This window comes from Enhydra lutris, unplaced genomic scaffold, assembly GCF_002288905.1.
Source record: "Enhydra lutris kenyoni isolate GAN:26980312 unplaced genomic scaffold, ASM228890v2 scaffoldscaffold12, whole genome shotgun sequence".
In the NCBI taxonomy this organism is placed as follows: Eukaryota; Metazoa; Chordata; class Mammalia; order Carnivora; family Mustelidae; genus Enhydra; species Enhydra lutris.
The window spans coordinates 66,748,919-66,763,331 of record NW_019154096.1 but is presented as its reverse complement, the minus strand read 5'-3'; the positions used below and the strand labels follow the sequence as shown (position 1 = coordinate 66,763,331).

Sequence of the window (14,413 nt, the reverse complement as noted above, 5' to 3'; positions counted from 1 at the left end):
TTGCATTTGGAATATATGCAATGTATACTGTCTCAGCAATGTAAAAATAATCTCTGTACCACACCCTTGCCAACTTTGGTATGGTCACTTAGGAATGTCTTTCAAAATTTGATAGAAAAATGATGTTCAGTGGTTTTAATTTGCAAGTAATTGATAAACAGTATAACTGATTTAGCATCTCATTTATTCGTCTTGGTATCCCTACTAACTTGTACAGCGTTAGACACAAAGTACGCATTCAATGCATATTTGTTGGATAAATACATGAATGAAAACTTGATTTTAGTGTTTTCTGACTGTTTTTTTTTTTTTCACAATTGATTACTTGGCATGCTGTTATTCTTTGTTGTAACTACTATAAATTTCTCCCAGTTCACCATTCCCTGATGCTGAACTTCTTCGACACATGGAATTTTAAATCTTATATATTAAGTGTATTAATTTTATCCTTTTTGGTTTCCTTAATCACACCAGATGTTTACTAAGTAGTTCTTTTGACTTTTTGCTAGTGTTTCCATGGCTTGATTTTCCTAATAGTCTTTCTCTGTATTAATTCATATGAAAATATTTTAGTGAAATTTAAACACAAACACACTATTTTTGAAGACATACAGGTCATATACAATTTATCTTTCATATACAATTTATTTCTGAAAGTAGGTTTAAAAGTTGAATGTGTGAAACCGGAGTTTCAGTGTTCTAATTACGCCTTCCCCCAGTCCAGGCCACCAGCAGACAGGTCAGAACCTTCACAGGTGTGTCAGGACAAACCAGAGAGAACAGCTTAGAAGGATGGTAAATGGGGGATGGGTCCCAACAGCATCTCCATTATTTCAAATCCTGAGTGAGCTGGATTAGGCATCTTCTTTAACCACATATTTCCTCTTATCTTCCTACCCCCATACCAAAAGGGGTAGTTCGTAAAGGTAAACATATGAAAATGGAAAAAATTTGTTTTCTATTCTATTTCTATTTCTATTAAAGACACGAGTGATTTTTGAAAATGATTACTTTAACATTTATATACAGCTTCTGCAATAAACAAAATTATTTCAAAGTTTAGGAACATTTACAAATAGTCACATTTACATCAGAATATAATAATCAATTTAAAATAATCAATTGATTCTGTCATCAAAATTTCCCTTGTATTTACTTAGAAGCTTTAATAACTATAGTATGTGCCAAGAATTCACAAAACAGGAGATCTCTATTAGCTTGAAGGCTACATAATCAATGCTGTAGAGACACTTCTGTTAGTGAATAAATGATGAAGTTTTACTAGAAAAGATGCAGAGTCAACAGAAATAGTCAACAAAATACATAGCTAAGAATAATCCTGGAATTAAATGGGGATTTTCATATTTTATAAATGTTAAAAAAAGAGAGAGATGGATTGGCTACAGGTATATAATTATTTGACTGGTATTTTCCAGAAACTTTAATGCTGAGATCTTACTACACTTACCAACTTGGAGTTCATTCTTGTTGATATTACAAAGCACTGCAAGGTACCTGTGCATTATTTCCTCCGTGCAGCCAGGATTACAATTCTTATTACTCTACTAAATAACGCTTATTCTAATAATGTTACAGAAACACTCCCACAAGTATTTAAAGATACATGTGTAAAATGTCTTCAATTACGAAAATGTAAAAACTCTTACATATCTGTCAGTGGTAGAAAGGTTACATCAATATGGCATTTCCATATATTGGCATTAAAGAAGAATGAAGCTGATCAGCACAAACTAATATGGGAAATATCTATAATATTTTTCTAAGTAATAGAGCAAATTACAGACCAGTAATTCTGATCCCATTTTATGCTAAATGCACACACATGGCATGTATGTGCACACACACACACACACACACACACACACACACACACACAGATATAAACTGAAAAGATACATGTCAAACTTTTAACAATGGTTACACAGGGGATTTCTGGAATAAGGTGATAAGAGAGGAGACTTTGATGTTTTACATTTTCATAGTGTTTGAATTTTGGATTCAGTCTACATAGCCTAGTCTCATAATTTAAAAACACCTATATACGTCTGGTAAAATAAAAAAAATTAAATGTGTGTAAATATACATATTTATCTGTGTATCTTTTAGAAAGGTTGGGAGTGTTTGAATACCATCATGTATTTACGGCTTCTTAAAAATTGAAGGACCAGTCAATGTGACCTCTACAACCAACTTAACTGGATGACTTTTCACTGAAAAGGCAACAGCACTGATTTACTACTTCATATAAATGCATTTAAAGTCTCTCAGTAGGAGGTAAGTATTAACTTTCGTGCAGTTTCCATTGTAAATATCTCTTCACAAAACCACACTATCTTCAAAAGTTCAGAAGGAAAATCCCATGCTGTTGACTTTGCAGCTTCATTTCTGAAATAAACTTCCCAATGTATTAAACAGGCACAAATGCTGGTTACAGAAAATGTAAAAGCATTCTAGGAAAAAGTTTCATGGGTAAGGAAAATGCCTGAAATATTTCAAGTTGTCTGGTATGTCAGTATTTGGAGCAAATGAAAAGTCATGATCAAGAACTATATTTTGGTGGCCCTGGTGTTGGGCAATAATACAAAAATAATAGGTGTTGGGAGTTTGAAAGAGCGCAATACATAACATTCTTCTTTCTGCCCAATTGAGAAATAAGGAAAGCAGAAGATAATCTCATTTACTACATATGTAGCAGATACTGGAGAATGTGGCTTATATCTACAAGCGAAGGGCTTACTAAATAGGGAACCCCAGAATTAGACTAACTTAATGCACATCTTTACAGGCACAATTGGATACAACAAGCTCTCTTATGGACTCCTAGCACTGTAAAATTTAAGGGACAGAGGAGCAGAGAGGAACATACACTGTCTGAGGCAGGCCAGCTTCCAAAGAAATAGGGAAAGAAAAGGGGCAAGGCTCCAGTTCACCCTTCCAAATTCACCAGCCAGATTGACTCACTCCTCCCCACCTTCCAAAAAGAAAGGAAGGTGTTGGGGAAAGGCTGTGGGGATTACACCTATATAGCTTTTTCCACATGGAGGAAAAAATCAGGAGTGGAAAAAGAACTCCATCAGGCTATCCCTGTGGTGAGAATATACCACAACTTTGCAAATAACATTGAAATTATGTGAAGGACTTGTACCTTCTTTGTATTGAAAATAAAATTATATGTAGACTCAATCACTGGAGCAAATATTTATTGAACACTATGTGCCCTTGACTGTGCTAGATGTGAGACTGATAGAAAAATGAAAAGGAAGTAAAGGGAATTCCCCATTGAGTGAGATAGATTGATACAAATACCTATTATAGAATATGATTAATGATATAACAGAATTATAAGCATGCTCTCTATGAACACAGAGAAATGAACAGTAGAGGAAAGCTTTCACAACTTATTACACTCATTTATTCATTTATTTATTTAATGCCTACTATATGCCAAGCTCTGTACCCATATCTGTACCCATGAATACACAATGGTAAACCAAGTAGACAAGATCTCTTTTCTTGTGGAGCACATGGCAGAGACAGATACTAACAAAGTAAAGCATGTAAATACGTAATTACAAAATAGAATCTGTGCTATAAAGGAAAAAATATAGGGTGTTATTAAAAAAAGTAAAAACAAATTTAGATCATAGGGTAAGGGAGGGCTTCTCTGAGGAAAATTTCAATTGAGATCTAAAGGACAGGGTATGTTCCACATAGGTAGGAGAAAGACAGGCAGAGGGGCTAAGAGATAATTTGAAGAGAAGGAAAGGCAGAGAAAGAGGTCCTTAAGTGGAAAAAAGCTTGGAGTGCTTGAGGGAGCAGAGGGAAGAGGGGACCACAGCTGAAAATAACATCAAGAGAGGTGGTCAGAGGCCACATTGCGATAGGACCATACTAAGGATGTTGGGTTTTGTTATGTTTGTTATGAAGCCTTTGACTGATTTCAATGACATGATTCAATTTCAATGGATTGGCTGGTGCAAAAATGGAAGAATGGGGAAAAGAAGAAGATTATTACTGTGATCCAGGTGAGAGAGAGTGGTGGCTAGAACCAGGACGTTAGCAATGGGGAGAGAGAACTGGAAGGATTCAGGAAACATTTTCTAGGTAAAAGCAACAAAACTCGATAATGGATTAGGGTGGGGTGAGAATGATGAGAATTATAAATACATCAAAAATGCCTGCTACATTTTAGATTTGAGCAAAACTCATAAAAAATGACATGTGAACTGGGCATTAAGGACTAAGTTAGATTTTAGCTCATGGAGAAGAAAAAAAGATAGAGGTATGAGTTCCTGTATCATATTCAGAATTCCATAAACAGTTTTCTGATGCACTAGTAGTTTAGGATATGTGATAAAAATGCAGGAAGATAGTGGAAGGACCAGATTATGAAGACCTTTGAATTCTCCCATCCAAGTACTAACTAGGCCCAACCCTGCTTAGCTTTTGAGATTAGGCAGATTGGGCATGTTCAGGGTGGTTTGCCCAAGATAAGACCTTTGAACCTCTCATAAGACTTTTGTTTTTGCCTTTTTTTTTTTTTTTGCTTATTTAATCAGCGCAACATCACTTCAGATCTATGTTTATATTAAACTGTTGGGAATTCAGGACTGGAGTTTAAGAAAGAGGGATTTAGGAAAAATATTTGGAAATTATCTATCTGTGATAACTAAAACCATTAGAGCATATGAGGTAGCCCATAAAGAATATAAAGAGAGAAGATTCAGTGATTAACCTTTTGGGATCTCGTGCATTTAAAAGACAGGTGGAAGGAGTCCAAGATGGTGAAGGAGTAAGAGACCTTAGTTTTGTCTGGTCCCGGGAATTCAGCTAGATAGCTATCAAAATCATTCTGAATACCTACGAAATCAACTAGAGATCTAAGAAAAAAATTGCTGCAATTCTACAAATAGATAAGCAACCACTTTCAGCAAGTCTTTTTTTAATTTTCATTTTTATAGGTACATCCTATCATTTTATTTTATTTTATTTTATCTTTGCACATATATAAGTTTTTCTTTCTTCACAATTTTGGGATCTAGTTTACTAAAAAAACAGACCTAACTACACACAGGATCCAGTGTATTGCTCTATTCTGTTCACCTGTCTGATTATACTCTTTTTTTTTTTAATTTGTTTTTAAGTTTTGAGTCTCTTCTGATTTGTTTAGTGTATATTTCTCTGGGATCATTAGTATTTTTTCCCCTCATTCATATATTCTTCTCTAGACAGAATAACAAGAGAAAAAAAACTCACCTCATAAAAGAGAACAAGAGGCAGTACTCTTGGCCAGGGATCTAATCAATATGGATATAAGTAAGATGTCAGAACTAGAGTTCATAATAATGAATATAATGAATAATAATGAATATAAAGATCCTAGCTGGGCTTGAAAAAAGCATGGAAGACACTAGAGAATCCTTTCTGGAGAAATAAAAGAACTAAAATCGTAATCAAGTTGAAATAAAAAAGGGTATTGATGGGATGCAATTAAAAAAAAAGGAGGCTCTAAATGCTAGGATAAATGAGGCAGAAGAGAGAATTAGTGATATAGAAGATAAAATGATGGAGAATAAGGAAGCTGAGAAAGAGGGAGATAAACAACTTCTGGATCACAAGGGGAGAATTTAAGAGATAAGTGGTACCATAAAGCAAAACAATATTAAAATAATTGGGATCCAAGAAAAAGAGTGAGGAGTGGGCAGAAGGTATACTGGAGTAAATTATAGCAAAGAACTTCCCTAATCTGGGGAAGGAAACAGGCATTCAATTCCAGGAGGCAAAGAGAACCTCACTCAAAATCAATAAAAATAGGTCAACACCTTGACATATAATAGTGAAACTTGCAAATCTCAAAGACAAAGAGAAAATCCTAAAAGCAGCTTGGGACAAGAGGTCCATAACCTACAAGGGTAGAAACAATAGACTGGCAGAAGACCTATCCACAGAGGCCTGGCAGGCCGGAAAGGACTCACATGATATATTCAGGGTGTTAAATGAGAAAAATATGCAGCCAAGAATACTTTATCCAGCAAGGCTGTCATTCAAAATGGAGAGATATAAAGCTTCCAGGACAAACAGAAACAAATAATTTGTGATCACTAAATCACCCCTGCAATATTAAAGAGAATTCTTTAAGCAAAGAGAGAGCCCCAAAGTAACATAGACCAGAAAGGAACAGAGACAATACACAGAACCAGTGAATTTTTTTTTTTTAAGATTTTATTTATTTATTTGACAGACAGAGATCACAAGTAGGCAGAGAGGCAGGCAGAGAGAGAGGAGGAAGCAGGCTCCCCGCTGAGCAGAGAGCCCGACGCGGGGCTCTATCCCAGGACCCTGAGATCATGACCTGAGCCGAAGGCAGAGGCTTTAACCCACTGAGCCACCCAGGCGCCCCAAGAACCAGTGAATTTATAGGTAATACAATGTCACTAAATTTCTATCTTTCAACAGTTACTCTGAATGTAAATGGACTAAATGCCCCAATCAAAAGACACAGGGTATGAGGAGAATAAAAAAGGAAACCCATTGATATGCTGTCTGCAAGAGACTCATTTTAGACCCAAAGACACTTCCAGACTGAGGTGATGGGGGTAGAAAACAATTTATCATGCTCATGGACATTAAAAGAAAGCTGGAATTAGATTTCAAACCAAAGACTGAAATAAGAGATGAGAAAGGATACTGTATCATAACTAAAGGGATTATATCATAATCCAACAAGAAGATCTAACCACTGCTCCCTAACATCAGAGCAACCAATTATATAAACCAATTAATAACAAAATTAAACAAACACATTGATAATAATACAATAATATTAGGGGACTTTAACACCCCACTCCCTGCAATGAACAGATCATCTAAGCAGAAGATCAACAAGGAAACAAGGTCTTTGATGACACACCGGACTACATGGACTTCACAGATATATTCAGAACATTCCATCCTAAGGCAACAGAATACACACTCTTCTCACGGGTACATGGAACATTCTCTAGATTAGATCACATACTGATCACAAATCAGGTCTCAACTGGTATCAAATTGTGGGATCAAAAAAAAACCTAAAAAAGTTTGGGATCATTCCCTGCACATTTTCAGACTGCAACGCTTTGAAACTTGAACTCAATCACAAGAGGAAATTTGGAAAGAAGTCAAATACACGGAGGTTAAAGAGAATCCTACTAAGAATAAATGGTCAACCAGGAAATTAAGGAAGAATTAAAATAATTCATGGAAACAAAGGAAAATAAAAACACAACTGTTCAAAACCTTTGGGATGTAGCAAAGGCACTCCTAAGAGGGAAGTATATAGTAATAAAAGACTTTTTCAAGAAACAAGAAAGGTCTCAAATATACAACCTAACTTTATACCTAAAGGAGCTAGAAAAAGAATAGCAAATAAAGCCTAAATCCAGCATGAGAAGAGAATTAATAAAAAGAGCAGAAGTCAATGAAATAGAAACCAAAAGAACAGTAGAAGAGATCACTGAAACTAGGAGCTCATTCTTTGAAAGAATTAATAAGATCATTAAACCCCTGAACAGACTTATCAAAAAGAAAAGAGAAAGGAACCAAATAAACAAAACTATGAATGAAAGAAGAGAGATCACAACAAACATTGAAGAAATACAAACAATTTTAAAAACATATTATGCATAACTATAGGCCAACAAATGGGTCAATCTGGAAGAAATGGATGCATTCCTAGAGACACAGAAATTATCAAAACTGAAACAGAAAGAAATAGTAAACCTGAACAGACCCATAACCAGCAAGGAAATTGAAGCAGTAATAAAAAAATCTCCCAATAACCAAGAGTCCATGGCCAGATGGCTTCCCAGGGGAATTCTATCAAACATTTAAAGAACAATTAATACATATTCTTCTGAAGTTGTTTCAAAAAAAAAGAAGGAAAACTTCCAAACTCTTTCTACGAGGCTAGCATTATCTTGAACCCAAAACCAGACAAAGATCCCACCAAAAAGGAGAATTTCAGATCAATATCCCTGATGAACACAAATGCAAAAAATTCTCACCAGGATACTAGCCAATAGGAACCAAGAGTACATTAAAAGAATTATTCACCATGTCCAAGTAGGATTTATTCCGGGGCTGCAAGGGTGGTTCAACATCAGCAAATCACTCAATGTGATATGCTATATTAATAAAAGAAAGGACAAGAACCACATGATCCTCCTAATAAATGCAAAAAAAGCATTTGACAAAGTACACATCCCAATTCTTGATTAAAACTCTTCACAGTGTAGGGATAAAGGGAACACACCTCAATATCATAAAAGCTATTGACAAAAAGCCCACAGTGAGTATCATTCTCAATGGGGAGAAATTGAGAGAAAAAAATGAGAAAAAAGCTTGAAAGTCATGAAATCCTCATGGATAATATGGAATAAAAATGTAATTATAAGTAATTACATAATTATAATTGAATCTAATTTTAGAGCATTTACTATGTTCTAAGCACTGTTCTAAGGGCTTTTAAGTCATTTAATTTTTACTATAATCTTGTGAGGTAGGTGCTATAATGAACCTCATTTTATAGATGTGGAGACTGAGGACAGACAAGTTAAATTGCTTGTCCAAGGTTACTAACCTAGTAAATAGCAGAGCTGGGATTTAAGGGGGTTGTAATCTTAACCTCTATGCTTACCGCCTCTCAAGAACCCAAGGTTTATCTTTTCTATCCTCTCTGAACTATATGAAAGAACTAGATCAGTCATAGTTATACAGTCTTCCAGGAGCTTCTTATGACTTTAACCCAACCTTCGACTTAAGTGTTAATCATAGCAATATTCTACAAGTTAGCTGCCTTAACATATTTAATTAATGATCCCACACTCTTCAAAATAGAATCTTTTAAATAAATAAGCATCTTGGTATTTATAAATAGGAAATGATTACCTAAAGGAGAGACCATGAAACCACTGTGAATAAGAGTACTAGTTCTTGGGGCTGCCTGGGTGGCTCAGTGGGTTAAAGCCTCTGCCTTCAGGGGGCGCCTGGGTGGCTCAGTGGTTAAAGCCTCTGCCTTCAGCTCAGGTCATGATCTCAGGGTCCTGGGATCGAGTCCCGCATCGGGCTCTCTGCTCAGCGGGGAGCCTACCTCCTCCTCCTCCTTCTCTCTGCCTGCCTCTCTGCCTACTTGCGATCTGTCAAATTTAAAAAAAAAAAAAATCTTTAAAGCCTCTGCCTTCAGCTCAGGTCATGATCTCAGGGTCCTGGGATTGAGTCCCACATCAGGCTCTCTGCTAGACAGGGAGCCTGCTTCCTCCTCTCTCTCTCTCTACTTGTGATCTCTCTCTCTCTGTCAAATAAATTAAAAAAAAAAAATCTTAAAAAAAAAGAGTACTAGTTTTTTATACTAAAGAATGGCATCAAGACAGAGTCCAACAAATAATCTGAACATGGCAGATTAATTAAAAAAAATCATTATGAAAGAATTCCAATGATATAGATAGTATAAAATATGTGTAAAATTTTCTAATTACTAAAAGTAGAAACAATAAATGCATATAAACAAGCTAATATTAATTTTATAATTGCTTTCTTAACTGGTTAAAGTTTAATAAAAGTAGAAGTACAATTATAATAACCTTAAAATAAAACTGGTTCTCAACTGGGGACAATTTTTCTGACCCCTCTCTGTCCAGGGGACGTTTGGCAATGTCTAGAGACATTTTTGGTTGTCAAAGCTGAGGGTGGGAGATGCTGCTGGCATCTAGTGGGTCGAGGCCAGAGATGCTGCTAAACGTCTTAAATTGCACAGGGCTGTCCTTTCGCAACCAAGAATAACCTGGCCCCACTGCCAAGTTTGAGAAACCCTGCTATAAAAATGGCATCTATACCAATAGTAATTAAACCTGACAATTTAAGAAAAAGGCAACAGAATTCAGTATACATTTGAACACACGGATGGAAAAGAATATTCCAAAATTTAGGGATAAAACCAACTTAATTTTGGCCTTCATGATATTAATAAATGTCTTGCCATTATTAGCTTCTTGTTTTTGCACTAATTATAAGGTTTATGGCCCTATTTCCTAAAATCTTTATTTCAATACTTTGACTTGGTTCTTTATACTTGAAATTACTTTTATGGAACATACCAGTAAGCAAACTAAACTACACATATTAAATGATTTAAAGTGGGAACTGGTAAATATTGCCATTTCATTCGATAAGTGCTAAAATGCAAAAAATGGACAATGCATAAAGACTAATGTTTCTTTTTATTCACATTTCTTCTGTCACCATCTGTGAAGGAAAAAACACTCTCTAACAGACTCTGTGTGTTTAATTTTAACCCAGGGCAGATTTTTATGATTGATAAACCCACAAAACTGGAGTTCATGTCAGAAGCCCTTATAATACTACCAATCATGACACCAGTGGGCATTATCATTTTTGAAAATGTAAAAAAATCAATGAGCAGATTGTCATTACAGAAACTCATTCTGCATCACACATATCACCCAAGAGATTGATATTTCATGCTTATAAAACTTAACATAAAATTAAATTGCAAATATTTTCTCACAATCTACTAAAATTATGGCCTAAGGCAATACACAGCTAATATGAAGCATTTGTTCAGCTCTAGTGGACATATTTCTATATGATTTATGTAAAAGAAGGCTTCATTTGCTTCTCATAGATTCAGTAATGAGGTTTCTTTCCTTATATTTAGCCCGGAAAGTACATGAACTTCTTTGAAATTAGGCTGGCAAATATAACATTGAATTATTAATAAACAATAGTAAAATTAACAAACTGAAGGTTTTCTCCTTGTGTGTATGACTATGCTGTTTCAAACACCAGCCATTCTTTCATTATCCAAATACATAAAAAGTAGCTCAATATTCCATACAGAAAATCTATTTCATTCTTTCACCATAAAACAAATAGTAATAAATTTCAAGTAAAATAGTAGGTTGTGATTCCCCCCCCTCAAATTTAAAACGGTAAAAAATAATTTCAATCATTAAAAAAAAAATTAAGGGGTGCCTGGGTGGCTCAGTTGGTTAAGTGTCTGCCTTTGGCTCAGGTCATGATCCCAGGGTCCTGAGATCCAGCCCCACATCAGGCTCACTGGTCTGGAGGCAGTCTGCTTCTCCCTCTCCCTTTCCCTCTGTGTGCTCTCTCTTGTGCTCTTTAATCAATCAATCAATCAATCAATCTTCAAAAAAAAAAGTTAGGAATAACAGAAAGGAGAGTTTTAGAACTAATACTTTGTTTTAATCTACTGGGATGTGAATAACACTAAGTCCATGAGGTAAAAGAAAAAATTGATTTCAGTATTATCAACCTGATACACTGTGAAACTTACATGTACCACTTTTTAGCCAGTGAAGCCTTTTTCATTAGCATATTTCACAATACACATAAAAGGAATTAATATCTTTATCTGGAACTTAAAAAAAAACCTACACATTTAGCTTTATGCTGAAATCTCTTTGACAACTTGAAAAACTACCAGATTTTATATCAAAATACAATAGGGAATTCTTACCTTAAGCACTCAGCATCATTTCGAGGCTTTTCATTGATCTTTACTTTTTCTGCCTCTAGGTATTTGGTAGTACAAATGGCTTCAATCCTTTTATCTTCAAAAACTAAACAATTAAGAAAACGCTTACAATCTTTTAAAAAAATAAACAGAAGAGTTCATTCATAAGAACAATACTCTAATTTTTGGTGTTTTATATAAAACATATGCACTCATGATTCTTAGTTTTCTACTTTAATATAGCAATTACAGGCATAAAAAAAGATCTTGACAAAATTTATGACATTAAAAATATCAGATCTAACACTGTTTTTTTTTAGTGTTTTACCTGTTTCATCTTTATACCAATAATAACACTGTATCTCAATAGGTGAGATTGAAAGAATAATATGACCCTGTTATGCATATGTAACTATATTCATCAGCAAAATAAACTAGCTCATAAAGATAATACCTTTAAGTTTTCTCTGCACAGTAAGTAATTCTTGTACTAATTCACTCTTTTGTTTTTGAAGTTCACATAACTGGCCACTATCATGGTCCATCGATTTCATTTCTAGAAATAGACAAATAAAAGCCATATTTTAACCACTTAGGCTTTGCCTTGAATATGTCAACAAGTATTAACTTTTGTGCGTGTGTGTGTATTAAAAATTTAAGTAGTATATGGTCAATTTTTAAACTGATAAGAACAGATACTGTATTTTATCTTAGTCAAAAGGCTGAGAAATGATTCATATGGTCAATTTTAAGCCCCAACAAGCTTTCTTTGGCCATCTAGAAACTATTTCTAATAAACTGACCAGAATTAAGTAAGCAACAACAAGAAACAAAAGAATTAGTTAATTGAGGGTTAGACTACCTAGAGAAAATTCAAAACAATGTAACATCACTAAGTAAAACAAGCTTCCCAATGAGATAATAAGAAAACTCTATCCTTCATAAGTAAAGCATATTTAAAATACATTGCATAGTACTCACTATATGGCTACAAACTTCCACAATACTGCTAATATTGCTTCTTCTACCTAGAATATCTTTCCTCTTTTTCTCCCCCACAATAAACTCCAATTCATCCTTTAAGATTCATCTCCTAATTTTTCAAAAGGTAAACAATAATTTAGGACACAAAATTTAAACACATGACACCATACAACTAGCTAACTTCCTTAATTTACAAAGAGCTCATATAAATCAGTAAGAACAAAAATGTAGAAAGATGAACAAAGAGTATGAACAGACTGTTCACAGGAAAATAAAAAGAAATTTAACTGACCAATAAATTCAGAGAAGTAAATTTAACATCATGCAAAATCAAAGAAATGTGAATTAAAGCAACAATAAAAATAATATTTTTGCTTGTCAGATTGGCAAAGATTAAAGTCAGTGATAATGCCCACGTTGGTAATGGTATAGGATAATAATACAAGAAAACAGGCACTCTCCTGAACAGTTGGTGGGAAAATTAATTACTTTGGTGATTTAAGGAATCTAATTTGACATTAAGTCTCTTAATATTTTCCTCTGACCTAGCAGTTCCATTAGTAGATTCTATGACACAAATTTAGTGACAAAAGTATAAGGAGATATATACTCAGATAATTAGAGGCCCTTATTGATGGTCATGTAGGTTGTTTACTGATTTTGTTTTTATTTTGTTTTCTTCTGAAATCACCACCAATCCCTCCACCTGTGCACTATTTCCTATCTTCTCTGGGAACTTTACTTCTCTCTTGAATTTTCAACTCTACTTCTCCATGGGCTCTGATCCATCATCATTTAATATGTTCAAATACCTCCTGTCTCAAAAAACAGAAATGAAAAATGGACAACACATAACCCACTAGAAGCCCTCCCCTGACCTCATAACCCCCTGGGTTACTGGACTCTCTCATCCAGAGAAACTTCGTTTCAAGGGCTTGTGGGCGCTTAACGATCACCATCTCCTCTGTTCTCACTGCTGAACCCATTACAACCTGGCCTCTACCCTTCCTCTCTTCCTACCCCCATCTGTTGCTTTCCCTAAAGATCACAACGGACCTTCCAAGGCTGCTTCTTAGTCTCCATGGTTGACAATTTGGCAACATTTAACATGGGCTGATCGCTCCCTCACACACTCTCTCCCCCTGAGGTGATCTCCCATTTCACACAGTAACGTGTCCTGCCTACCTTACACACTCATCACTGGCCTTTTTCTCCTTCTTGCTTTGAAAATCCTGGTGTTCCTCAGTGTTCTATTACTTACTTTCAATACATTTTTCCTGGATGACTCCCGAATTAATTAATTAATTAATTTTTATGTTATGTTATCTTAGTCACCATACAGAACATCATTAGTTTTTTGCTCTAGCATCCCATGATTCATTGTTTGCATATAACAGTTTGAGCTCAAATCTCCCTCGGAGCTCTTGAATTACATATCCAACTTTCTGATATTGACACTCAGATCTGCCATTTGGCTAATTCCTATCACCCTTCAGACCTCAGTCTGAAGGTCACTTGCTCTGGGAGATCTTCCTTCACCCCTGGTCCAGGGTAACTTCCCTTAATATACATTCTCACCTCATTTTATACTTCTTTTGAAACAGTCATCAATTCATAATTATCTCTTTCATACTATTGGAGACAGAGCATTAAACAAAACAAAATCCTGCCATTACAGAGTTTAAAGTTTCATATAAAAATGTTAAAATATATGTAGAGACGGATGCGTTTTGTGCAAGTACAAAGACCAACAGTACCAGGTACTATGGAAGCAAATCTATTAAAATAAATCCATACTTCTGGAAGAAAGGACACAAAAGAGAGGGCTCCTACAGTATTTGTGGTATCAAGGACTTTTTTCTTTTATCAATTTTT

General features: G+C 34.9%; 1 protein-coding gene across 1 annotated transcript in view; it reads right to left on the bottom strand.

Annotated features, from left to right (window-relative positions):
- Window positions 1–14,413, bottom strand: part of LOC111144667 (coiled-coil domain containing 172) — a 52,798-nt gene that overhangs the window by 5,464 nt on the left and 32,921 nt on the right. Inside the window, exons 5-6 of the mRNA XM_022499068.1 lie at window positions 12,009–12,110; window positions 11,558–11,660 (exon numbers count right to left, since the gene is read on the bottom strand). Coding sequence (XP_022354776.1) covers window positions 11,558–11,660; window positions 12,009–12,110 — 205 coding nt within the window. The remainder of the gene's footprint in view (window positions 1–11,557; window positions 11,661–12,008; window positions 12,111–14,413) is intronic.